The sequence below is a fragment of the Rhinopithecus bieti genome, unplaced genomic scaffold (assembly GCF_001698545.2).
Source record: "Rhinopithecus bieti isolate Rb0 unplaced genomic scaffold, ASM169854v2 scaffold_1853, whole genome shotgun sequence".
Lineage (NCBI taxonomy): Eukaryota > Metazoa > Chordata > Mammalia > Primates > Cercopithecidae > Rhinopithecus > Rhinopithecus bieti.
In genome coordinates this window covers 3,064,146-3,089,379 of record NW_016804151.1, presented here as the reverse complement: position 1 = coordinate 3,089,379, position 25,234 = coordinate 3,064,146, and the positions used below count along the sequence as shown (strand labels likewise).

Below are 25,234 nucleotides of genomic sequence, written 5' to 3'. Positions count from 1 at the left end.
TGAATTTGTTAATTAACCTGCTTTAGTCATCTCATGTTGTAAACGTATCAATCAAAAGTCACGTTGTACCCCATAAATATATGCAATTATTATTAATTTAAAATAAAATTTAGAAAAACCACAATGAATTACTACTTTCCACCCAACAGGATAGCTATAATAAAAAAGATAATAATAAGTAGAAGAATTATCTTTCTACATTAAATGTAGAAGTATTGGAACCCTTATACACTCCTGGTGGGCATATAAAATGCTACTCTGCTTTTGGAAAATAGTTTGGCAGTTTTTCAAAAGGTTAAATACAGATTCCTAGTTATTATATACCAAAGAGCAACAAAAACTTTTGTCCACAAAAACTTGTACACAGATGTTCATAGCAGCATTATTCATAGTAGTCAAAAATAGAAACAACTCATATGTCTGTCAATTGATGATTGTATAAATAAAGTGTGGTATATTTATACAATGGAATGTTATTCAGTGATGAAAATGAAGTACTGATACAACCTGGAAGACCTTTGAAAACATTGTTAAGTGAAAGAAGCAAGTCAGAAAAGACTATATATTGTGTTGATTTTGCTTGTACGAAATGTCCAGAATAGGCAAATCCATAGAAAATACATTCATCTTTCCAAAGGTTGGTGGATGGTTGGGAAAAAATAAGGGGTAATTGTTAAAAGGGTACTGTGTTTCTTTTTGGGCTAATGAAAAGGTTCTAAAGTTCATTGTGGTTATGTTTGCACAACTGTGAATATACTGAAAACCATGGAATTGTATATACTTTAAACCAATCAGTTGTATGGTATGTGGATTTTATCTTAATTAGGCTGTTAGAGAAACAAAACAAAGGAATGCAAAGATACGTGTTAATAGGAAAGATCTTTTGAAAGAATTCAGTAAATTTAGTGGGTGTTTTGATGTTGCCAGTGTTAGCATTATGAGTCCATAAACTATACTAAATAAAACATTTAATTAATGAATCGAGCACTCATACAGATCTTTTCTTTTGGCCTCCAGGTCCCTGAGCAGCAACCTATTACTTTGTGTAGTGGGGTTGAAGACACAAAGCATTATGAGGAAGCTAAGAAATGTGTAGAAGAATTAGCATTGTACTTAAAACCGCTCAGCAGTGCTAGAGGTAAGTTTGTTTTTGTTTCTTATTTAGAGTAAAATTGCTTTTTTAAATACTCAGTACATAATCCTATATATTATAAGTCCTGAGAAATTCCCAAAAAACCTACTAGAGGTAAATTTGATGCAATTATCCATACTAAGTTAATGTCTACTAAAGAAACTTGTTACCATAAAAATTGTGAGCTATTAAGTGAATATTAATGAAATTTACCAATTGTAAACTAAACTCATTTTGTGCTAAATATCATTACACAAACCACAGCAAATAAAATAGTGAATTTTGAGTTTATGTAATGATGGAAACATTATTTGAATGATCATAAAAGCAAATGTAACTACTTACCTCAGAAGTGCTTTCCATCATTTGACAACTCTGAATGGTTTGCCTTCTATCCAGTTTTATATGCTATGCTATAGGCGGTATAATAAATATGGAAGTTGCCATTACTGCACAGAAAGGGCTTGCTATTTAATTAGGAAAGTAAAATTAACCACTATGAAATAATATACCAGAACTCTTAGGACCTCAAGATTTAGATTTTAAACTAATTATCAATGTTGTCTAGTCCTTTTTTCTTTCTTCCTCTATGATTAAAATGAGTAATGGTATATTTAATGTTGTAATGAATGTTAAATGCACATGAGATAACTCATGTATACATTTGTATACTTTAAAAATATATACATAAGTAAGCTTTACGTGTGTGGTTTTATTTGTTGTTTATTTTAAATACTGTAGTCTCTTCACATACTCACAAGTTAACCCAACAGAAGAATTGCTCCTGGACTTTAAAGTTGCATTTTGAACCTAGGAATAACTTCTTTCCTCTTTTAAAGGAGTGGGTCTGAACAGCACTACTCAGAGTGTTCTGAGTCGCCCAATGCAGAGGAAGCTTGTGACTCTAGTCCACTGTCAACTAGTAGAAGAAGAAGGCAGGATTCGTGCCATGAGGGCAGCTCGATCTTTAGGTGAACGAACAGTTACAGAGCTCATTCTCCAGCACCAGAATCCTCAGCAACTTTCTTCCAATCTTTGGGCAGCAGTAAGGGCTAGAGGATGCCAGTTCCTTGGACCAGGTACATAATTAAGTTTTGGTATTTATTCTGCTGGTAGTTCTGAAATTATGATGTAGGAATTATAAGTGATGTACAAAGCCTAGTTCTTTGCAGTATTTTATTGTTACCAAGTAATGTCTTGTTTGATGTTTATGGCTTGGGCAATTCCACATAACTTAGTGGACTTACTAAGTGAACTTAAAACTTTTCTCTTAATGCCAAAAGTTGTTTCTTTTTTTAAGTTTTTAAATTTTCCTTTTTTTCACACCTGTCGCAGGAAGTTCATTCATTTTGATAGAAGTTTTTCTTAAATATATTAATCACTTAATCCGTTTTCTTTATAAAATATATAGAATGTAGTACAAAATTGCCCACAAAAATGGTGTAAAAGTGTGTTGCTGGTTAATCTTTTTGTATTGCCAGTTAATTGAGTGAACAGCTGCAGAAATGATTAAATATTCCCCTTCTAATAAATGGATTTATCTTATCTATGTACTTGATAAATTTTGGTTTTGCCCAACTTTCCCTAGCAATGCAGGAGGAAGCTTTAAAGCTGGTTCTGCTGGCCTTAGAAGATGGTTCTGCTTTGTCAAGAAAAGTATTGGTTCTCTTTGTGGTGCAAAGGTTGGAGCCACGGTTTCCTCAAGCCTCTAAAACTAGCATTGGGCATGTTGTTCAGCTCCTTTATAGAGCCTCCTGTTTCAAGGTATGAACCTACATTAAAGCTCAGCTTGAAAGGAAGCATTGTTATTTCCCCAAACTTAAGTAATAAAACTTTGAGTTTAATAAAGTTGCCTGTGTCTTTTCAGAAAATTTCAGCAATTTTTCTGTATTCTTTTAAAGAATGTAGATGGTGTCTTATTATAGTTAAATCCTATTATATTGAATTTTTGTATGTTCGATATTGAACAACATAGATCAAATCAAGGTTTATAGATTTTTGTATTCGAAGAGACTAAGAAACTTTGTCAATTTCTTACCAAGACTGTGCAGAATTGGTCTGAAGACAGAGTTATTGAAGCACAAATAAATTTTATTTATTTATTTTTATTTTTTTGAGACGAAGTCTTGCTGTTGCCCAGGCTGGAGTGTAGTGCACGATCTCTGCTTACTGCAGCCTCTACCTCCTGGGTTCAAGCGATTCTCCTGTCTCAGCCTCCCGAATAGCTGGGATTACAGGTGCCCATCACCATGCCCGGCTAATTTTTGTATTTTTAGTAGAGACGGAGTTTTACCATGTTGGCCAGGCTGGTCTCGAACTCCTGACCTCAGGTGATCTGCACGCCTCAGCCTCCCAAAATGCTGGGATTACAAGCGTGAGCCAGCGTGCCCAGCCAAATAAATTTTATTCAGAGATTTTTTCCTAGTGTAATTCCACATATACAATGAAGTTCCATTTGCCATTTCAGTTTATATGGTAATACTGGACATAGTCTCTTATCCCAAATTGAATAAGCACTGCCTCAAACATTGCTACTCACCATGTATCATTTATTGTTCTTCCAGTATTATTTTTCTGACTTTTTTTTTGAGATGCAGTCTTGCTCTGTCACCCAGTCTGGAGTGCAGTGGTGTAGTCTTGGCTCACTGCATCCTCTGCCTTCTGGGTAAAGCAGTTCTCCTGCTTCCAGCCTTCTAAGTAGCTGGGATTACAGGTGCCTGCCACCATACCTGGCTAATTTTTTTTTTTTTAACTTTTAGTAAAGACAGGGTTTCACCATGTTGGCCAGGCTGGTCTTGAACTCCTGACCTCAGATGATCTGCCCACCTCGGTCTCCCAAAGTGCTGGGATTACAGGCATGACCCACCATACGCAGCCTATTTTCCTGACTTTTAAAAATCAAACTGTCTTGATTCTGACACAGCTTATAACCAGTACTTGAAAACCGTGTCTTTAAAAAAATTGTTAATTCATTCATGCTAGCTGTAAGGAAATCCATTCTCAGATCACCACATTCTTGTCATCTGACACTCATAAACTAAAAAAATGCCACATTAGCTATTCTACTAAATTCTGTTCTCTCATCCTTTGAGAAGGAGGAAATGGCTTACAAAATTAGCAGGAGGGCATATATATTTCATTTAAACAAAATTTTTAAAGCTCTAGCTAAATGCTGGTCTTATTCTGTGTCTTTGTGGAGTCAGACTATATGTTGAAAATGGGCCTCTATTTTCTGTAGGTACCTCTGAAGCTGTAAGAACCTCTAGCTAAAATTACTTTAACTGGTCCAGATTGTCTCTGAATAACTCACTCTTGTTGTAGTGGTTAGAGTAACATGATTTTACAGTGTAGTTCAAAATACATTCTGGAACGTCTGTCTGCTTCCATTGTTAATTGTTATCCATTAACAGCACCAGACAGATACAATATAGGAAGCTTTGGAAAGAAAACATTCAACCTTCCCCTGTAAAGAAGAATATGTGACTCAAGAAAACCCAGAATACCCATGAAGTGAACCTCTCTGAACTCTAAAGCATTAACAGGAATATGGCCAGGCGCAGTAGCTCACACCTGTATTTCCAGCAGTTTGGGAGGCTGAGGTGGGCAGATCATTTGAGTTCGAGACCAACCTGGCCAACTTAGTGAAAAAACCTGTGTCTACTAAAAATCAAAAATAAAAAAAATTAGCCAGTTGTGGTGGCACACACCTGTAATCCCAGCTACTGGGGAGGGTGAGGCAGGAGAATTGCTTGAACCCGGGAGACAGAGGTTACAGTGAGCCAAGATCGTGCCACTGCACTCTAGCCTGAGTGACAGAGCAAGACTCCACCTAAAAAAAAAAAAAAAATAGGAATAAAGAAAATTAGAAATTTGTAAAATCTGCTTTTTCACTCAGGTCATGATTATTTTCCTTGCAGGAATCTGTATCCATACAGCTGTATTCCGGCTGTGTCCTTTTAGTGTCTCCTGTATTTCCATTGGAAAAGCCTTTTGAGCTGCAAGATAATTTGATCTTTCTTAGTAGAATAAAGTTCTGAGACTTAGACATTTCATCTCTTGGAAGTCCTTGATTGTTTTTAGTTAAAGATTGAGTGGTGAGAGCCAAGTTCAAGGAACCATTGTTACATATAGAAAGCATACTTTACATTTTAATGAGGTTCAGCATATATTGAGGGAGTGCTAAACATATGCATTTGGTCTTTTGACTTGCCTTTTAATAATGGCACAATATATTCAGTTTTTGTGACTATAGTTCTTGATTTTTTTTTCTTCTTCTTTTTTTTTTTTTTTTTTTTTTGAGACGGAATCTTGCTCTGTCGCCCGGGCTGGAGTGCAGTGGCCGGATCTCAGCTCACTGCAAGCTCCGCCTCCCGGGTGTACGCCATTCTCCTGCCTCAGCCTCCGGAGTAGCTGGGACTACAGGCGCCCGCCACCTCGCCCGGCTAGTTTTTTTGTATTTTAGTAGAGACGGGGTTTCACCGTGTTAGCCAGGATGGTCTCCATCTCCTGACCTCGTGATCCGCCCGTCTCGGCCTCCCAAAGTGCTGGGATTACAGGCTTGAGCCACCACGCCCGGCCAGTTCTTGATTTTTATCGATTTGGTCTTATATAGATGTTCCTAACAAAAAGTAAGTTAGACTTTCTTCCTTGTAATAAGAATAGAATGCATTTATTTATTTACTTGTTTTTTGAGCGATAGAGTCTTGCCGTGTTGCCCAGGCTGGCCTTCAACTCTTGGGCTTAAGCAATCCCTCCGCTCAGCCTCAGTAGCTGGACTACAGGCACATGCCACCACTCACATTAATTTTATATCAGTGTGACTTAGAAGTCCTGATTACAATATTTTGTAGTTTCTTTGGTGAGAGGGAAAAAAACGGGAATTACATACAAGAAGAATATGAGTCCTTATGGCAATAAAAGGTTAACAAGGCAAAATGTGTTCTGAAATATATTAGGGTAGAGGTTATCTTAAGCTACACTTAATTATTTTGCTTTGATTTGTTAAGCATTTGGCCTAAATCCAACTTGACTCAGAATGTAAGTTATTGGGGTGATACCAGTACACCTACCTCAACAAGAGAAGTCAATGACTTGATCCAGTGCTATAATGGTTAATAATATAATTTAATATATTGGCTGGTCAAAACGTGGTAGCTATTTTTATTACTAAATGATATTATTTAATCATAATCATTATGATTAGTCTAGCATCTCACACTTTACACTTTCTGGTAGTAGCCCATCCCACAAAACTCCATGGAGAATTAAGCCAAGTACAAATTAAATCATTTTTAGAATTAAACCAGCATCTGAAGCTCTGCAGTCATCAATCCCAGCTAGCTCATTGTCAGGCAAGCCCAAGAGTCATAATCCACATTTATGGAGAAGAAACATTGTTTTTCAGAATATATAATCGTATTAGTGCTTTTTTCTTTTCAAAAATGCATATACACACATACACACCTTAAACTGCATGTGTATGTTGAAGTCTGTCAAATCATTGGATTTCATTCCAGCACATACAGATTGACTATACAAAAACCCAAAATCCAAAACTTTTTGAACACCAGCATGATGCTCACATGCTCATTGGAGCGTTTCGGATTTTCAGAGTAAGGATACTCAAGTGGTTTAATGCAGATATTCCAAAATTTGAAAAAATCTGAAATCTGATAACACTTCTGGCCCAGGCATTTTGGATAAGAGATTTTCAGCCTGTTTATTCTTTCTGAAAGACCTATCGAGAAAATGTTGGCCTAAATCCAACTTGACTCAGAATGGGATGATAACAATATACCTACCTCAACAAGTTGAGGAGAAAATATTTTGCAGGCAAATGGTATATTCATTTAATCTTGTTGTTGCTGCTAAAATTGTTACGTTAAAAATTATGTGTTCCTATAAAGCATAAACTAATTTTTTTGACTTCATTATGAGATTATTTGTGTCTTATTAGGTCACCAAACGTGATGAAGACTCTTCTTTGATGCAGCTGAAAGAAGAATTTAGAACCTATGAAGCTCTGCGGCGAGAACATGACTCCCAGATAGTGCAGATTGCTATGGAAGCAGGCTTACGAATTGCACCAGACCAATGGTCCTCTTTACTTTATGGAGACCAGTCTCACAAATCTCATATGCAGTCCATTATTGACAAGGTAGAACCTTTTTTGTTCCTTACTTCTTAGACTAATCTTGGCCTTTTGGTAATTCATTTAACAAATGTATATTAAAGTGAATACTGTATAGCTTTTGTAAATTTTAGTTATAGCCAGTGTCGTGTCATAACCAATCACATTATAATACCACTTTGTTCATATAAAGAGATGATTAGTTTATATTTTTAATTTTATTTATTTTGTATTTTATTTTATTTTACTAGAATCACAGAGATGATTACCCACTCTAGAGACCACTCTACATTTCATTTAGAGAAATAGAGTCAAATAGTAAGAGTAACCTAAAAAAAAATAATGAACATTTACTAAAATCTTAGTATGTATCTAGTGGTTTTAAATAATTCATTTAATCCTCTCAACAGCCCTGTATTATCCATTTTAGACAAAGACAAAGGGAAGTTAATATGTTTTTCCAGCATCACATAGATAGTAAATGACAGAAGTAGATTTGAACTTGGGCATTCTCACTGTAGAATACACTAACCTTTTACCAAGCTATTTCCCCCCGCCTTTTTTTTTTTCTATTTCTAAAGATAGAATCCCTTGAATGGGTAATACAGTGAGAATTGGGAAATACGTGTTTTAAATGCCTGGTGTAGAGTGGGCACAGTGGCTTATGCCTGTAATCTCAACACTTTGAGAGGCCAAGGTAGGAGGATTGCTTGAGGCCAGAAGTTTGGGCACAACCTGGGAAACATTGGGACACTCATTGCCACCAAAAAAAAAAAAACCATAGCCAGGTGGGGTGGTAGGCGCCTGTAGTCCCACCTAGTTGGGAGGCTGTGGTGGGAGAATCCTTGAGCTCAGGAGTTTGAGGGTGCAGTGAGCTATGTGAGACCCTGTCTCTTTAGGGGGAAAAAAAGGTGGTACATAATTTTTAGTTACAATGTAGGTTGTTTGCTCTGCCCTGTAAGTCTTCCCTGGATACCTTTAACCAGACTTTACCTGCAACTCTTAGGTTTGGACAGGAGCTTATATCTGAAGTTTTGCAACTGATTTATAATTTACAGAAATGCTTAGTAATGATCTATTAAAGGAGTACCTTTCTACCTCTGAAGAGAAACTTGGTTTGCTTTTTTCTTTTTTTTTTTTTGAGATGGAGTCTTGCTCTGTCACCCAGACTGGAGTGCAATGGCACTATCTCAGCTCACTGCAATCTCTGTCTCCCAGGTTCAAGCGATTCTCCTGCCTCAGCCTCCCAGGTAGCTGGGATTACAGGCACGTGCTACCACACCCAGCGAATTTTTTGTGTCTTTAGTGAAGATGGGGTTTCACCATGTTGGCCAGGCTGATCTCGAACTCCTGACCTCGTGATCTGCCCACCACAGCCTCCCAAAGTGCTAGGATTACAGGCGTGAGCCACTGTGCCTGGCCTGGCTTGCCTTTTATAAAGATTCTACAAGGTGGTTAATCTTCCTGTCTGAACTGAACTGTGTAACTAGGTGTATATCCTACAATAATTTTCTCACATCACCCGCAGTGCTTTAAATTTAATATCCAGAGACCTTTGTACAACAAACTGGTAAACTTTGCGGTGTGTGTGATATTTCATAGAGCAACAGAACTTTCTGTAATCATGAAAATGTTCTGTGTATGCACTGTCCAATATGGTGATCACTAGTCACACATGGCTATTAAGCACTTGAAATGTGACTTTTGCAACTGATGAACTGAAATTTTTATTTTATTTAATTAACTTAAATTTAAATAACCACATATTGCTAAGGTTACGATATTGGATAATACAAAAGAGAATTTATTAAAAGTGATGAGAAAAGCACTAATTCTAGTAAATTAATGGAGAGAGAAACAGGAATTAACAATTCACAAAGATGACTCATCAATATATCTAACTGATGGGAGGCTGAATTGAGAGAGGTCTCACATTTGAAGAATGTGACAGCAGAGGCAATACAGTACACAGTGTGCCAAGCTCTGGATGCAGAGAAGTAGAGAATTTATTTAGGTAGCAAGTAATCTAATCTGCCCAAAGTGTAGGGTATATGGGAAGATAAAAATTAAATTTAATAAATTGTAAAAATGATTGTAATACAAATAATCTTTATATTTAAAAGATTATCCGACCTTTGGGAAAGTTAACATTTATCTTTTTTAAGTTGCAGACCCCAGCCTCTTTTGCACAGAGTGTTCAGGAACTAACAATTGCTCTCCAGCGGACTGGAGACCCAGCAAACTTGAACCGACTAAGACCCCATTTGGAGCTGTTAGCAAACATTGACCCTAGTCCAGGTAAACCCATGGGAAATTAATGGACTGTCTTATATGTGCCTTTCGTGCTGCTCAATGATTCTTTCATTATCTTTTGTTCTTCCTCTAGGGTTTCCCAAAGTAGTTCCTCCAGATCTTTCTTACAGTATTTTAAGTTTCCATTTTAAATATTTTCCCTCTTTATCTCAGGTTAGTTCACTTTAATATTTATTTAATACTTTTTACACTGTTGCTCATTTCATCAGGAAAATAGATCTCTCTGGGCTTCTTTATGTTTCTTCTTTCTCCCATCACAAAATTGTGTTGTATTTTACCATTCTTACCTCTTCCAAATCTCATTTTTCTCATTTTTTTTCTGTATTATGTATCCTTAGTTGCATTTCCTTGATCCTGTTTTTGCCCTCTCCATGATATCTTGTTCCTTCAAGTATCATCTCTTGTATATCTTTACTTAGGCTTTTTCTGCTCCTTCTTAAGCTGAAAATGTACCCAACCTTCATTTTTTACCTTATACTTACATCTAAGATATTTTAACTTCTCTGTGTTTATTCCTACTACTGATCTGAAGCTCTCTTAATATTCGCTAGTAGGTTCCCAGTCTCTGATTCCAAAAACTTTGTCTTAGTCTTTAAATCACTCCCATTTGTTTTCAGCATTTGGATAATGTTGTTGAGCACTTTTTTGATATCTTTCTGTGATCTCATAGTTCTCTTCTGACCTGAGTGCTACTTCTGTCATATTTGTACCATGCTTTCCCCTCCTGCCCACTAAAGAGTAGGCAGGTTATGCTCTTGGGATTTTGTTTTCTCTACATGCTCTGATGGTGGTTATTCATTCTTAGCATCAGGTATTACTTTCGTGTAGAACACAGACTCCCAAGTATCTGTCACTATTACCTCTGCATCCATTCCAGATACATCTCCCAGTGCTTGCTGAGATTCTCCATCATCTCCTCTGAGTGCTTCAAAGCAAGCTCATCATTACTTGATACTTGCTGTTCCTCTAATGTTTCCTCTTTCTGATAATGACCTCATTCTCTGAGGTATGTAAGTTTAAAACCTTAATGTTTTGTCTTGCCTCATCTTTTCCTTTCACTCGTTCTACATACCATTTCATACAATAGGATTTATCTGTTCTTTCACAATGTCCCTATATCCCCTGCTTATGATTACTTCCTTTGAGAGCCTCCTTTTCCCTGAGACTGAATGTCTTATAAGTTCCTCTACTACGAGTTCCTCCAATCCAGTCTACTTACTGCTATAAAAGAAATCACATCCCTGATCTTGCTTCCACACTCATAAATTTTCATTGTTTGTAGAATTGCTCGTGGAATAAGGTTTGACACTCATGACTATGGCATTCAGAGCCCTCTTAGTTTTTTATCAGCCTGCTTTTATAGATTTGCTCCCAAAATTGCTTAGTAAACCAGATCAATGTTACTAGAATATATAGTGATTTTTTCCCCCCACTGCTGTGCTTTGATCATCCTGAGCAGTCAAAAGAGAACTTCCACAAGTTCCTAATCCATTTTTGACCCCGTTTCTCATCTACCTACCACTTCATTTCTTGTTTTGGCACTCTCTTGAACTCAACTCCAGTCAGGCATTTATCTCCACTGCTCTATCCAAACTTATTTTGTCAAGGTCGTAAACTACTTCCATGTAGCTAATTCCAAAGGTCAGCTCTCAGTTCTTACTGTACTTGATTTAACAACATTTAACATTTTATTTATTTATTTATTTATTTTTGGAGACACAGTTTCACTCTGTCCCCCAGGCTGGAGTGCAATGGCAAGATCTCGCTTCACTGCAACCTCTGCCTCCCAGGTTCAAGCAATTCTTGTCCCGTGTAGCTAGGATTACAGGCATGCACCACCACATCCAGCTAATTTGTTACCATTATTTATTTTTATTTGTAGTATCTTTAATAGAAACAGGGTTTCACCGTGTTGGCCAGGCTATTCTCAAACTCCTGACCTCAGGTGACCCACCTGCCTCGGCCTCCCAAAGTGCTAGGATTACAGGCATGAGCCACCATGCCTGGCCATTGTTCTGTACTCTCTCTTCCTTGAAATGCTTTTTTCTTGGCTTCTAGGCTACTAATTCTCTTCTTACTTTATTGGACTCTCCTCAGCATCCTCTGCTTTCTCATCTCCATATCCTGTACTCTTTGGAGTGTTCTCAGTTTAATCCTATACCTGTTTCCTAGATAATCTTATCTATCTCATAGCTTCAAATATAATTTATATAACTCATAAATTTACTGTATTTTCATCAGTTTTGAGGTTCATAATTATTTCAGATCTTAGCGTTTCTGAAATTGGAATGCATTTGTGTGAAGACATTATAATTAACAATCTTTTTTTTTCTTTGGTGGCATGTAAAGTAATATGCATTACAATTGATAGTCTTTTAGAGTTTGAAATATATATCCAGCCCATGCCTTTTTCCTGAACTTGTATATAAAACTGCTTTCTCGGCCAGGTGCAGTGGCTCACGCCTGTAATCCCAGCACTTTGGGAGGCTGAGATGGGCGGATCACAAGGTCAAGAGATTGAGACCATCCTGGCCAACATGGTGAAACCCCATCTCTACTAAAAATACAAAAACTAGCTGGGCATGGTGGCGGGCCCCTGTAGTCCCAGCTGCTTGGGAGGCTGAGACGAGAATCGCTTGAACCCAGAAGGTGGAGGTTGCAGTGAGCCAAGATCATGCCACTGCACTCTAGCCTGATGACAGAGCAAGACTCTGTAAAAAAAAAAAAAAAAAAATGCTTTCTCAGCATCCATCATCTTATATCTGATAAGCATTTCAAACTGAATCTATCTAAAAATGAGCTCTTCCCTGCCATCCTGTTTGTGGCAACTCTATCCTTCCAGTTGCTTAGTCCAAAAATTTCAACTCTTCTTTCTCTCATAATGTATATCTGATCCGTTAGCAAATTCTGTAAGCCCTACCTTTAAAATCCATCCAGAATCCATCTACCTTCACTGCTACCATCACCATCTCTCAGGGGATTATGGAATAGCCTCCTGTTGTCTAACTGATTTTAGCAAAAGAGCCAGAGTGACCCTGTCACCCTCTGCTCATAAATTCTCCTGTGGCTTTCTGTCACTCAGAGTAAAAGCCAAAATCTTTCCCATGATCTGTAGGGCCTCATGTGGTCTGGTCTTCCATTACCTCTCTCAAACCTCGTTTCCTACCCTTTTTTTCCATTTAATTTCCTCTTCTCTGGTTCTGTCTCCATGCAACATGCAGGACACACTTCTCACATTAAGGACTTTGCACTTATTCTTCCCTCTAACTTGGATGTTTTTACCTTAATATCTCCAGTAGGCACACTTAAGCCCTTCTTTCAGGTCTTTAATCAAATGTAACCTTCTCAAGGAGGACTTTTCTGGCCTCTGTCTAAATTTTTTTTTTTTCTTTTGAGACAGAGTCTCCCTCTATTGACCAGGCTGGAGTGCAGTGGTGCGATCTCAGCTCACTGCAACTTCCACCTCCCAGGTTGAAGTGATTCTCCTGCCTCAGCTTCTCGAGTAGCTGGAACTACAGGCATGTGCCACCATGCCCAGCTAATTTTTTTTTGTATTTTTAGTAGAGTGCAGTGGCTCACACCTGTAATCGTAGCACTTTGGGAGGCCAAGACGAGCGGATTGCCTCTGTCTAAAATTTTACACATTGGCCCCACTTTTCTTAGTTCTATTTTTTTCAATTCAACATTATCTAAATACTACTGTATGTTTTGCTTATTTGTCTTGATTATTATCTGGCTCTTCTCCTTGAATGTAATGGGGATTTTTGTTTTAATCACTATTGCTTACCCAACACTAGAACAATAACTCAGATTTAGCAAGTGTTCCAAAAACTACTTTTTTGAATACTTATTCTCTTTACCTTTTTTCCTTTTCAGATTCCATGTGTCCTTCAAAGCCCAGTTCAAATGCCATCCCCTAGAATTCTTTCAGGATGTCTGAGCAGGAAGTTATCTCTACATCTCTCTTCTTGTTTCATTTTATGTATTTCTTTTAAAGAATATTTTATATTTAGCCTTATAGTTAATTTTTCTTTTATAAATCAAAGTGCTGGCACAGGGCAAATACCTACTAAATGAAGAAGACATGTAGCAGAGTTACTTTATATAATAGCTCTTCTATTAAAATTTTTTTTTTTTTTTTTTGAGACGGAGTTTCGCTCTGTCACCAGGATAGAGTGCAGTGGTGTCGTCTTGGCTCACTGCAACCTCCACCTCCCAGGTTCAAGCAATTCTCCTGCCTCAGCCTCCCAAGTAACTGGGACTATAGGCCCATGCCACCACGCCTGGGTAATTTTTGTTTTAGCAGAGACGGGGTTTTTTTCATGTTGGACAGGATGGTCTCGATCTCTTGATCTTGTGATCCTCCCACCTCGGCCTCCTAAAGTGCTGAGATTACAAGCCTGAGCCACTGTGCCCGGCTTATTAAACTTTTTAAGCTTTTTGTTTACCAAAACTTGATTTATATAAAAGTTCAAAATAAACATGCAAATTGACTAACTACAGGCACTCCTCAGTTTTGTTTAGTCCGCACAGTGTTGGTCTGAGCAATGGTCTAAATTTCTTAGATGCCAACATTTTAAAACTGAAAAATTTTTACTTAAAAATCTTAAGTTTCAGGTTTCCCTGGGAAACAGTGAATGTATTTGGCAGTGCCAGCCTTGCATTGTCGCATAACTACAATCATCTAAAGCTGAGTTATAACCATACTCTTAGATGAGGGACACCCTCTCCAGTTCAGCAGTCCCTGTCACTCGCTTTTGTCTCCTCAACCCTAAGAGTCTAATGACAGTTACCACTATTGTGTGGCCTATTTACCTCTTTCTTATTACCTTTCTTGTTCCTGTGGTTATTTCATTTTGCAACCCCAGCTTTGAAAGAATATGTCCATTCCTTTAAAATGATGGCTAGGTGAATAAGCTATTATCTAAAAAGTTAAGGTGTGAAACTTGATTTCACTGAAATGTTGTCAACTAACTCTTTTATTAATTTGATATTAGGGAAAATATTGAGTAACATTAGAGTTTAAAACATTATTATTGGTTGTATAGATGCTCCTCCTCCTACTTGGGAACAGCTGGAAAATGGGCTGGTTGCTGTGCGTACAGTGGTACATGGGCTGGTTGATTATATCCAGAACCACAGCAAAAAAGGAGCAGATCAGCAGCAGGTAAGGAAGCTGTTTAAAACTTAGAGTTAATGCACTGTGGATATGCCTTAAAACTATAGGTAAACCACTGTGGGTATACCTACAGATGCAAAGCCAAAAAGATGACATGAATATTTTGAGACTCTGACTATAGAAACTATAAATTACCTTGGCATGGTTAACAGTTTACTGCATTAGGCTGGTAATTTTATCTGACAATATTGACATTGAATAATCCTTATTGATCTGATATCATGCTGGGGTCAGTCTTCACATTGGATATGGCAGCATTTGATGGAGAAAATAGATTCAGTGCTGAAGTTTATTCCATTTATATAAGATAATTATTCTCTTTAGTTTGTATTACATTTTGGTTTGACAATAAGTATCACTTTTTAGTGCTAATACTGTATCTTTTCAATATTCTTCAAATTTCTATAGATTTTCTTATTAAAATTAAAAATTTTTTTCATTCATAATGTCTGTTATGCCAGTGGGTCAACTTTCCCTCACAGTTTTTAGATGAAATACGATGGTAGAGTATAATAACTTCTTATAGCTAGATTTTTAAATTTTATTCCCAGTAATTTTATTTTGCTCTGAGGATTTATATTAGGTTCATTAGATCTTTTATTTTGCAGTAGTAAGCCTGTGAACTTAAAACTCTTAATTTACCGGGTTCAGGTAAACATCAATAGATTATTCAGTATTCCTTTTTGCTTAAGAGGCAAGAAATGTAAAAAGTATCCTGCTAAGTAAAATAATCTGGATATGATTTTCCTAACCTATCTAACACAGGTCAAAGCTTTTATTTATGAATAGGCATAAAAGAAAGGAGAACCTACAATTTTTAACTCTCTGTTTCATTAGACATCTTGAAGAAAATAACAAACGTAATGAGACTAACCTTTAAAGTCTGCCATATGGTGATAAAATACACTAAATTTTGTCCAGTTCAGTGTTGTGTCTCATATTTCATTAACTTTCAAATCCATCCTCCTGCCTTATCCTTGAGTTGTAGATAATATGTGTCATTTGTACTTCTGAAGATATTTTAAGTCCTTGGTATATTATTCTGCATGTCAAGAAGAATTAGTTACAGAATATTCTTTGATTATAGGGCCTTTTGTAGTTTTTGTGGTGTGTTGTAAGGAAGCATACATATAGCTGTATTGAACATTGTACAAAACAAATATTAGAAGATAATTTATATATTTGAAAGTCTTAAACTACAGTGATTTGTTTTTTCATTGTAAAATGTGGAAATGGGTTGGGCACAGTAGCTCACGCCTGTAATCCCAAGCACTTTGGGAGGCCGAGGCAGGCGGATCACCTGAGGTGAGGAGTTCGAGACCAGCCTGGTCAACATGGTGAAACCCTGTCTCTACTGAAAATACAAAAATTAGCCAGGTGCGGTGGTGGACGCCTGTAATCCCAGCTACTCGGGAGACTGAAGCAGGAGAATTGCTTTAGCTGGCAAGGTGGAAGTTGCAATGAGCCAAGATTGCGCCACTGTGCTCCAGCCTGGGCAACAGAGTAAGACTCCATCTCAAAAAAAAAAGTGGAAATGAGATCATAGTGCCCCATGAGATTTTCTTTTCCATATAAAACAAGTGTAAGAAAGCCCATAAAATTTATTCAAGAATTTATGTGATGCTACTTGTTTGAGAATTAATATCAACATATCAGAGAAATTAGGACTACCTTCTTTTTGCTTTGTTTATATTTGGACTTTGAAACTTCAGACAGAATGACTTTCCAGCACTTTTGCTCTTGGTAATCTAAATAAATATGTGAATTACTTATCTAGATTATCAAAATCCTAAAATGACAACACAAAATTTATATTTTTTTGTGAAGGGTTGTTACACATCTAATATTTTGATTTTGGTTTTAGCCTCCACAGCATAGCAAATACAAAACATACATGTGTCGAGATATGAAGCAGAGAGGAGGATGCCCTCGTGGGGCCAGCTGTACGTTTGCACACTCACAGGAGGAACTGGAAAAGTAAGTGTGGAAGTCAGGAGACTTTGGAATAAGGTATAAGTGGAATAATTTGCTGACATACAGAAATACAGAAAGAGTAATTGCTTTATCTTAAATAAATAGGACATTTTTAGAATGCAACATAGCTTGAACATTCCTATTCTGAAAATCTGAAATGCTTCAATATCCAAAAATGCGTGAAAGCCAATTTGACACCACAAGTTGAAAATTCCACACCTGACCTTGTGACGGATGGCAGTCAAAACTTCATGCACAAAATTATTTAAAATAATGTATAAAATTACTTTCAGACTATGTGTAAAAGATGTATATGAAACATAAATGAATTTTGTGTTATATATTTGGGCCTTATCCCCAAGACATCTCCTTATGTATATGCAAATATTCCAAAATCCGAGACAAATCCAGTGTTTGAAACACTTCTGGTCCCAAGCATTTCAGATAAGAGATATTCAACCTGTACATAATTTTTAAAAATGAAAACCAGTTTCTTCAGCTTTTATTGCATCATGCCTATAGATAGGAAACTATTTTATGATTAGCTAAATCTAAAAGTGGGTCATTTTCACAACAAAAAAAATTAAAATTCTAATAATTTTAATCAATTTTAACTTAACTAATTGCATATTGTATTTCCAATGGAAAAATTTGCCCTTGGCTCAGTTTAACAAGTTCTTTTAAACTTCAAGGACAAGATAATTTCAGGGATGTTAAATTTTTCAGCTCAGAAAGCGAGAAGCCTCTTAATTTTTTTTATTTTTATTTTATTTTATTTTTTTTATTTTTTAAAAATAGAGACAGTGTCTCCCTATGTTGCCCAGGCTGGTCTCAAACTCCTGGTCTTAAGGGATTCTCCTGCCTTGGCCTCCCAAAGTGCTAGGATTACAGGCAGGAGCCACCACACCCATTGACTCTTAATTTGTTTATAAATCCAATGTAACACTTTTATTAAATTTGACAAAGATAACACAATTAAAGAAAACTGTAAATCTATCGCATGTATTAATATTAAAAATCTAAAAAATTTAAATATAATTAAATAATACATTACAATAGATGCCATGTCTATGGGCATAATACCCTGAATCCACCTGAGCTCATCTGATCTCGGAAGCTAAGCATGGTCAGGCCCAGTTAGTACTTGGATAGGAGACTGCCTGGGAATATTGGGTGCTGTAGGTGTTTTTTTTTAAATATAAATAATATAATTTTTTTTAAAGAAAAGAAAATAGATGCCATGACTCTGCAAAATTAGTACAACATAATTATCACAACTTAGAAAATAACATGATCATATGCAAAAAATGCCAAAGGCTTTTGAATAAAATTGAATGTCAATTAAAAATCAAAATTCCAGCCAGGCACCAGTGGCTCATGCCTGTAACCCCAGCACTTTGGGAGGCCGAGGCGGGCGGATCACAAGGTCAAGAGATTGAGACCATTCTGGCCAACATTGAGAAACCCCGTCTCTACTAAAAATACAAAAATTAGCTGGGTGTGGTGGCACGCGCCTGTAGACCCAGCTACTCGGGAAGCTGAGGCAGGAGAATCTCTTGAACCCAGGAGGCGGAGGTTGCAGTGAACCGAGATTGCGCCATTGCACTCCAGCCTGAATGATAGTGCGAGACTCTGTCTCCAAAAAAAAAAAAAAAAAAAAATCAAAATTCCTTAATACAACAGAAATATCATACTTTCTCAGCATGGTAATAAATCATGTTGTAAATCAGAAGCCAACATAATAGTATGATGCTTAATTAGTAAATTATTCAATTCACTCTCATTAAAGTCAAGGATAAGGCAAAATTTTCTGCTAGTAATTAGTAGTAAAATTTTCTGCTAGTATTATTTATCATTGTGGAAGTAGTAGCTAATGTATGTAAGAAAGAATAAAATAGCCATAAAATTATTGGGAAAAAAAGTTAAAATTCAGGATCTCTTCTACTTTAGCAATAACAAAAAAAGATAAATACCAAATAATAGATTTGTAAAGAATAATCAGGGTGTATATAAATTGAACCAATAAATTACCTAGGAACATAAGAGGAATACTGAGTAAACATACTGTGTTCTTGGATAAGGTTTGACACTATAAAAGTTCTATTTTCCCGTAGACAATAAATTCCAAGAAATCCAAATTTAAATCTCACCATGATGATGTTAAGATCCTATCAAAAATTCACTTGTAAAGAAAAAATATGTACAAATAGCCAGGAAAATTCTGAAAAAGAAGTTTTTGACAGGAACTAGACTAATAACTATTAACCTATATTATGGACTACAGTGAATAAAAGACTGTAGTCTTTTGCATAGGAATAGATAGATTAATGAAATGCAGTAGAGAATCTAGGAGGAGTCTGAGATGCATGTAGGAGCTTAGCATATGTGCTTAAGGTGGCATTTCACATCAGTGACCAAAAGAATGATGGAAAATAACTGTCACCTATTTGAAAAATAGAGCTGAATTCTTACCACAATCTTTATACTACAGTGAACTCTAGATGTGTAAGAGATTTAAATATTTAGGAAGAAAGAAACCACAGAGTAGTAAGAGGGTTTTGTTTGTTTGTTTTAGTTGTTAAGGAAAGAAGGAAAATATTTTTTTAATAACTGCAACCCAGCATCCATAAAGGGAAAGATTGATAAATTTGATTACATAAAAATTATAAAACTAAGATATGGTACAAATACAGTTTTTTATAAAGAGCTTGGTGAGGAAATGACATACAGAGGGCTGATATGCTAACATAAAATGAGCTCTTACAAATCTGTAAGGAGGAGAGGAACCAATAGATTTATGGATCATAAACATAGTTTACAGAAGAAGTACTAATGACCAATTATTCTGTGAAACTATGTTCAATCTCACTAGTTGTTAAAGAAATGCAAATTAAAGCAACTTAGTATTTTTGGACTACCAAGTTAACAAAGACCAGTACTACCCAGTATTTGAGGTTTTGAAAGAAAGACATTTTCCTTCATGATCAGTAGGACTTAAAATAGTTTTAGAGAGCAGTATGATATAAAAATTTCTAATTTGCATGCTCTTTGACCTCATTCTGCCTTTGCTTATTTGGTTATTCACACAAGGTGTAAGTACATGTTCATAATTATCTGTTACCTTTTTTATTGTTTATTTATTTATTTTTTTTGAGACAGGGTCTCACTGTCTTCCAGGCTGGAGTGTAGTGATGTGATCATGGCCCACTGCAGCCTCGACTTCCAGGCTCCAGTGATCCTCTCACCTCACCCTCCCAAGAAACTGGGACCACAGGTGCATGCCACCATGCCCAGCTAATTTTTGTATTTTTGGTAGAGACAGAGTTTTCCCATGTTTCCCAGGCTGTTCCTGAACTCCTGAGCTCAAGTGATCCACCTACCTCAGCCTCCCAAAGTGCTGGGATTATAGGTGTGAGCCACTGTGCCCAGCCGAGGTTTTATTTTTGAAAATGAAAATGCATTAGCAGTTGTAAATGGGCTTGCTTTCATTGTTGAGGAACAAGGATCCTGGAGTCTGATGGCTTATATTGTTTCCTTTGGTTAGATTTCAGAATCGATATGCTTGTTGTACCACAGCATCTGTTTAAACTTAGGCAATTATTTTGTTTTGGTTCCGTTAACCTACTTTTAAAATAACTTTAATTTTGTATTGGCAGGCATAACATCAGCATCTCTGCAGCAGTTCTAATAAAAGTCACTATCCTTAATTGCTTAAATTTTTTTTTTTGAAACAGGGTCTCACTGTGTTGCCCAGACTAGAGTACAGTGGTGCAGTCTTGGTTCACTGCAACCTCCGCCTCATAGGCTCAAGTGATCCTCCTGCCTCAGCCTCCTGAGTAGCTGGGACCATAGGCGTGCACCACCATACCCGGTTAAGTTTTTATATTTTTGGTAAAGACAGGGTTTCACTATGTTGCTCAGGCTGCTCTCAAACTCCTGAGCTCAAGTGATTCGCCCGCTTCAGCCTCTCAGAGTGCTGGGATTACTGGTGTGAGCCATAGTGCCTGGCTGCTTAAATTTTTTAATGGAGTAAATGATAAATGTTTCACAGTGCATACTGGCTTTGTTTTCTTTATTCCTAGTTTTAACATTGGCTCATTGTATCCCAAGGCATTTGAGGGACAGCTGAAGTAAAATATTTCAGAAACTATCTTCTGAAGATTTTTCTACTAGCTTCTCCAATAAGTTTTAGAAATACAAATGTCCACAGAAATATATTATAGCAAAAATATTAATAGCATATTTTATAATATGACAAATGTAACTCTTTTTTTTTTTTTTTTTTGAGACGGAATCTCACTCTTTCGCCAGGCTGGAGTTCAGTGGTACGATCTCGGCTCACTGCAACCTCTGCCTCCCAGGTTCAAGCGATTCTCCTGCCTTAGCCTCCCGAGTGGTTGGGACCACAGGCACACGCCACCACACCCAGCTAATTTTTGTATTTTTAATAGAGACGGGGCTTCACCATGTTGGCCAGGTCTCTATCTTTTGACATCGTGATCCACCCGCCTCAGCCTCCCAAAGTGCTAGGATTACAGGCATGAGCCACAGCACCCAGTCTATGTTACACATTTTTATGAGGAATTTTATACTTAATCTATATGTCTTTGCTGCTTGGGATTTTATGGAAAATATACACACTGATAGAGTTAATGTTTCAAGAGAGAATATTTCTAGAAAATAATGTTAAGTACATTTTAGTTCTTGGTTTTGCTTTTATATTTGCTTTTTGATATGTGCCTATGCTTTTTATATAGATTTCGTAAAATGAACAAGCGCCTGGTTCCAAGAAGACCCTTGAGTGCCTCTTTGGGTCAACTTAATGAGGTGGGCCTGCCTTCAGCAGCTATCCTTCCAGATGAAGGTGCAGTGGATCTCCCTAGCAGAAAACCTCCTGCTCTGCCAAATGGAATTGTATCAACAGGGAATACAGTAACACAGCTTATTCCACGAGGGACAGACCCCAGCTATGATTCTAGTCTGAAACCAGGAAAAATAGATCATCTGAGCAGTAGTGCTCCTGGATCCCCTCCTGACCTGTACGTCATTTTTCCTAACTCTTTTTTTCAAAATTTCTTCTTCATAAAGGCGAAGGAAGAAAGAACAATTAATGTTCGGGATTTAAAAAAAAAAAAAAAAAAAAACTCTGATTTTTTTTTTTTTTTGGCTTTTTTTTTGTTGTTTTTTTATTCCCCATGCTAGTGTTTTTTAAGAAACTATTAGCATAGCCAGGCATGGTGGCTCATGCCTATAATCCCAGCACTTTGAGAGGCTGAGGTGGACAGATCACTTGAGGCCAGGAGTTCGAAACCAGCCTGGCCAACATGGTGAAACCCATTTCTGCTAACAATACAAAACTTAGCCAGGCATGGTAGCACATGCCTGTAATCCCAGCTACTTGGGAGGCTGAGGCATGAGAATCGCTTGAACCCAGGAGGCAGAGGTTGCAGTGAGCCAAGATCATACCACTGCACTCCAGCCTGGGTGACAGAGCGAGACTCTGTCTCAAAAAAAAAAAAGAAAAAAGAAACAACGTGGGGAAATAAGATAAAAAATTGCAAATTTTGTAGAAGGGATGACTATTAGAATAAGTGAGTTTCCCAAATTGTAGCAGTCTTTTTTACTTGTAACAATTTATACACATGAGTATTTTAAAGACCTTAAACAAATTCCATAATATTATTCCCTTAGGCTAGAATCTGTTCCTAAGAGTATTTCTGCCTTACCTGTGAATCCACATCCTATACCTCCAAGGGGGCCAACAGATCTGCCTCCAATGCCTGTCACCAAACCACTTCAGATGGTACCTCGAGGTTCTCAGTTATATCCAGCACAACAGACAGATGTTTATTATCAGGATCCGCGAGGAGCGGCTCCACCATTTGAACCAGCACCTTATCAGCAGGGTAACGATTTTTCATTTATATTGCTTGCTTTTCTTAGGAGTTACCAGAACTGCTCAGGTCAGAGTGATCATTTACACAGTAGCCTCTTTAAGATAAATAAATGTATAAATGCACTTTTTAATACTTTGGAAAAATTGGATTTTGTGATCAACTAAATACTATGAAATAAATGAAACAAAGTAATAAAAATCAAACCGCCTTATCTACTAAAAGCAGTTGCATAATACATGTGTTCATATATAATATTTATGGAAATAAGTCACACAGTAGGCATTGGAATTTTGCTGAGTAAGGCAGTATATATTCTCCTGACCAAAATTTTCTTCAAGCATGAAAAAAGAATTAATATTACAGTGTGTGTAAATTAAACATCCACAGTACATTTTTCTTCCTTTCAATTACTATTATTCTGGGCCCTGTAATATATATGAAAAAATGCAGCATATATACCTTTAGAGAGTTTACAGAATAGAATAAATAATGGTAAAGAATAGAAAACTATTTATATGCATGAGTAGTAGATGCGTGTGTGTGGTGTTTATGTATGTATTAAAAATTAAGTGATCTGCTGTGGTGGTTAATATGAGTTTGATAGAAATTGACTGAAGGACTCAAGGGAGATCATTGAGAAGAACTTGAGGAATCAAAAAGACTTAATGGAAGAAATGCCCCAAATGGAGGTATTTGGAATAGGAAAAAAAAAAAGTATGAATGGATTGGAAGGATGAGAGTTGAGTTAGGAGGCTGTTAATCCTGGTGTGAATATTGAGGAATTAGTGTGGTGGGAAAGGAGAAGGGATTTCAAAAATAGACAAATTTGAAAATTAGCCAGCTTTAATGATAATACCAGGTATGGAGAATGAAGGAAAGAAAATAAACTAATGTTTTACATATACAATTTATATGTAAAATAAACACTGAATGATTTTAAGTGTTGGATCTCTCTGTCAGAAGCAGTATAGTACTATAATTTTTAAAACGGGAATAGATTAAAAGTGCTCTCTTCTTTTTCCGAGTCTGTCATTTAATTTTGAATCATGTTGTCTTCTCTACATTCATGAGAATGTTTTTTAATTGATATGGCATTACTAATTCATGCAAAATATGATAAAATGTGATTTGTATCTTCCTTTTGACCATCCATTATACGAAAAATGCAACTATTTTTGTAGCCTGGTTTCAATTTTAGATAAATTATTTTAGCTATATTAAGCAGAAAGAGATTTAGTGCAGGAGTTAGGTGCCTGCCATATTGGTGGAGGTACTAAAGAAGCAAGCAATGCTCCAGAGCTAGCTGCCAAGAGAACTTGTTGCAATGAGGAAGCAGTAGAAGTAAAAACTTCTGTCCTAACTACTTAATTCCAAGATCACATCATTTGAGGCAAAAGTCTGAAAATTGAGAAACTATTGCCACAACTGGTGTCTCGAGAACTGCAGAGCCAAGCAGTAGCTACTAATCTGCACCAGCAAAACTGGCCTTTTGTGTTCCATGTCTCCCCCTAGTTATTTCAGTTTCAAATTCAAAACTCATACAAGTAATTAATTTGTGTAGCCTGACTTCAAGGATACATGGGAAATGTGGTTTTTTTGTTTTGCAATGTCTTCATTTCATTAAGACACACCAAGAAAGAGGGTCAAACAATGAGAGCCAATCTAGTATTATAGGTTATAAGTAGGGTAGTTTTTTCAATGACTTTTACAGATAATTTTTGCTTGTTATTTTTTAAAAAGCTAACCTGATTATATAAGCAGATGGAAAACTTCTAAAGAAATAAGTAGATTATCAATACTTTGGTGTTTCAGTATTTTAAAAGGTAAACTCTTATATAGAAAACTAAATTGGCTCATTATTGCCTTTGATTCCTCTTTTGTATTGTACAGGTATGTATTATACTCCACCACCACAATGTGTGTCCCGCTTTGTCCGACCTCCACCATCCGCTCCTGAACCTGCTCCTCCCTACTTGGATCATTATCCACCCTACCTCCAAGATCGTGTTGTAAACTCTCAGTATGGCACACAGCCACAGCAGTACCCACCTATATACCCATCTCACTATGATAGCCGTCGAGTGTACCCTGCTCAGTCTTACACAAGAGAAGAGATATTCCGAGAAAGCCCTATACCCATTGAGATTCCACCTGCAGCAGTACCATCGTATGTACCAGAATCCAGAGAAAGATACCAACAGATCGAGAGTTACTATCCAGTGGCTCCTCATCCAACTCAGATCAGACCTTCGTACCTCAGAGTATGCTGTATTTTTTTTTATTACATAGACTTAATTTGACTATTGATTGCAGTGATTCCTTACTTTTTATACAGTGACAATAACCCTTTGATGACTTCTTTTTCATAAGAGAGCTTCTTTTTTTTTTTAATCTTTTCATAATTTGGGTAGGTTTTTTTTTTTTTAACTATTAATGAGAAAAAAATTCTGCCTCCTCCCCCCCAATTAACCATCCTTAGTTTCTGAACTTTAGATGGTTTAATTAACAATTCTAAAGGCCGGGCGCGGTGGCTCAAGCCTGTAATCCCAGCACTTTGGGAGGCCGAGACGGGCGGATCACAAGGTCAGGAGATCGAGACCATCCTGGCT

At 36.8% G+C, this 25,234-nt stretch overlaps 1 protein-coding gene across 5 annotated transcripts in view; it reads left to right on the top strand.

Moving 5' to 3' along the window:
• The window catches only part of RC3H1 (ring finger and CCCH-type domains 1), a 94,258-nt gene that overhangs the window by 38,300 nt on the left and 30,724 nt on the right, over positions 1–25,234 (top strand). For 4 of the 5 annotated variants that reach the window (XM_017866950.1, XM_017866947.1, XM_017866945.1 and 1 more), the window contains exons 3-12: positions 1,018–1,138; positions 1,972–2,211; positions 2,721–2,896; positions 7,089–7,289; positions 9,428–9,560; positions 14,624–14,742; positions 16,619–16,731; positions 21,486–21,767; positions 22,420–22,634; positions 24,516–24,886. In XM_017866950.1, coding sequence (XP_017722439.1) covers positions 1,018–1,138; positions 1,972–2,211; positions 2,721–2,896; positions 7,089–7,289; positions 9,428–9,560; positions 14,624–14,742; positions 16,619–16,731; positions 21,486–21,767; positions 22,420–22,634; positions 24,516–24,886 — 1,971 coding nt within the window. The remainder of the gene's footprint in view (positions 1–1,017; positions 1,139–1,971; positions 2,212–2,720; positions 2,897–7,088; positions 7,290–9,427; positions 9,561–14,623; positions 14,743–16,618; positions 16,732–21,485; positions 21,768–22,419; positions 22,635–24,515; positions 24,887–25,234) is intronic. The other variant, XM_017866946.1, reaches the window with a different exon arrangement.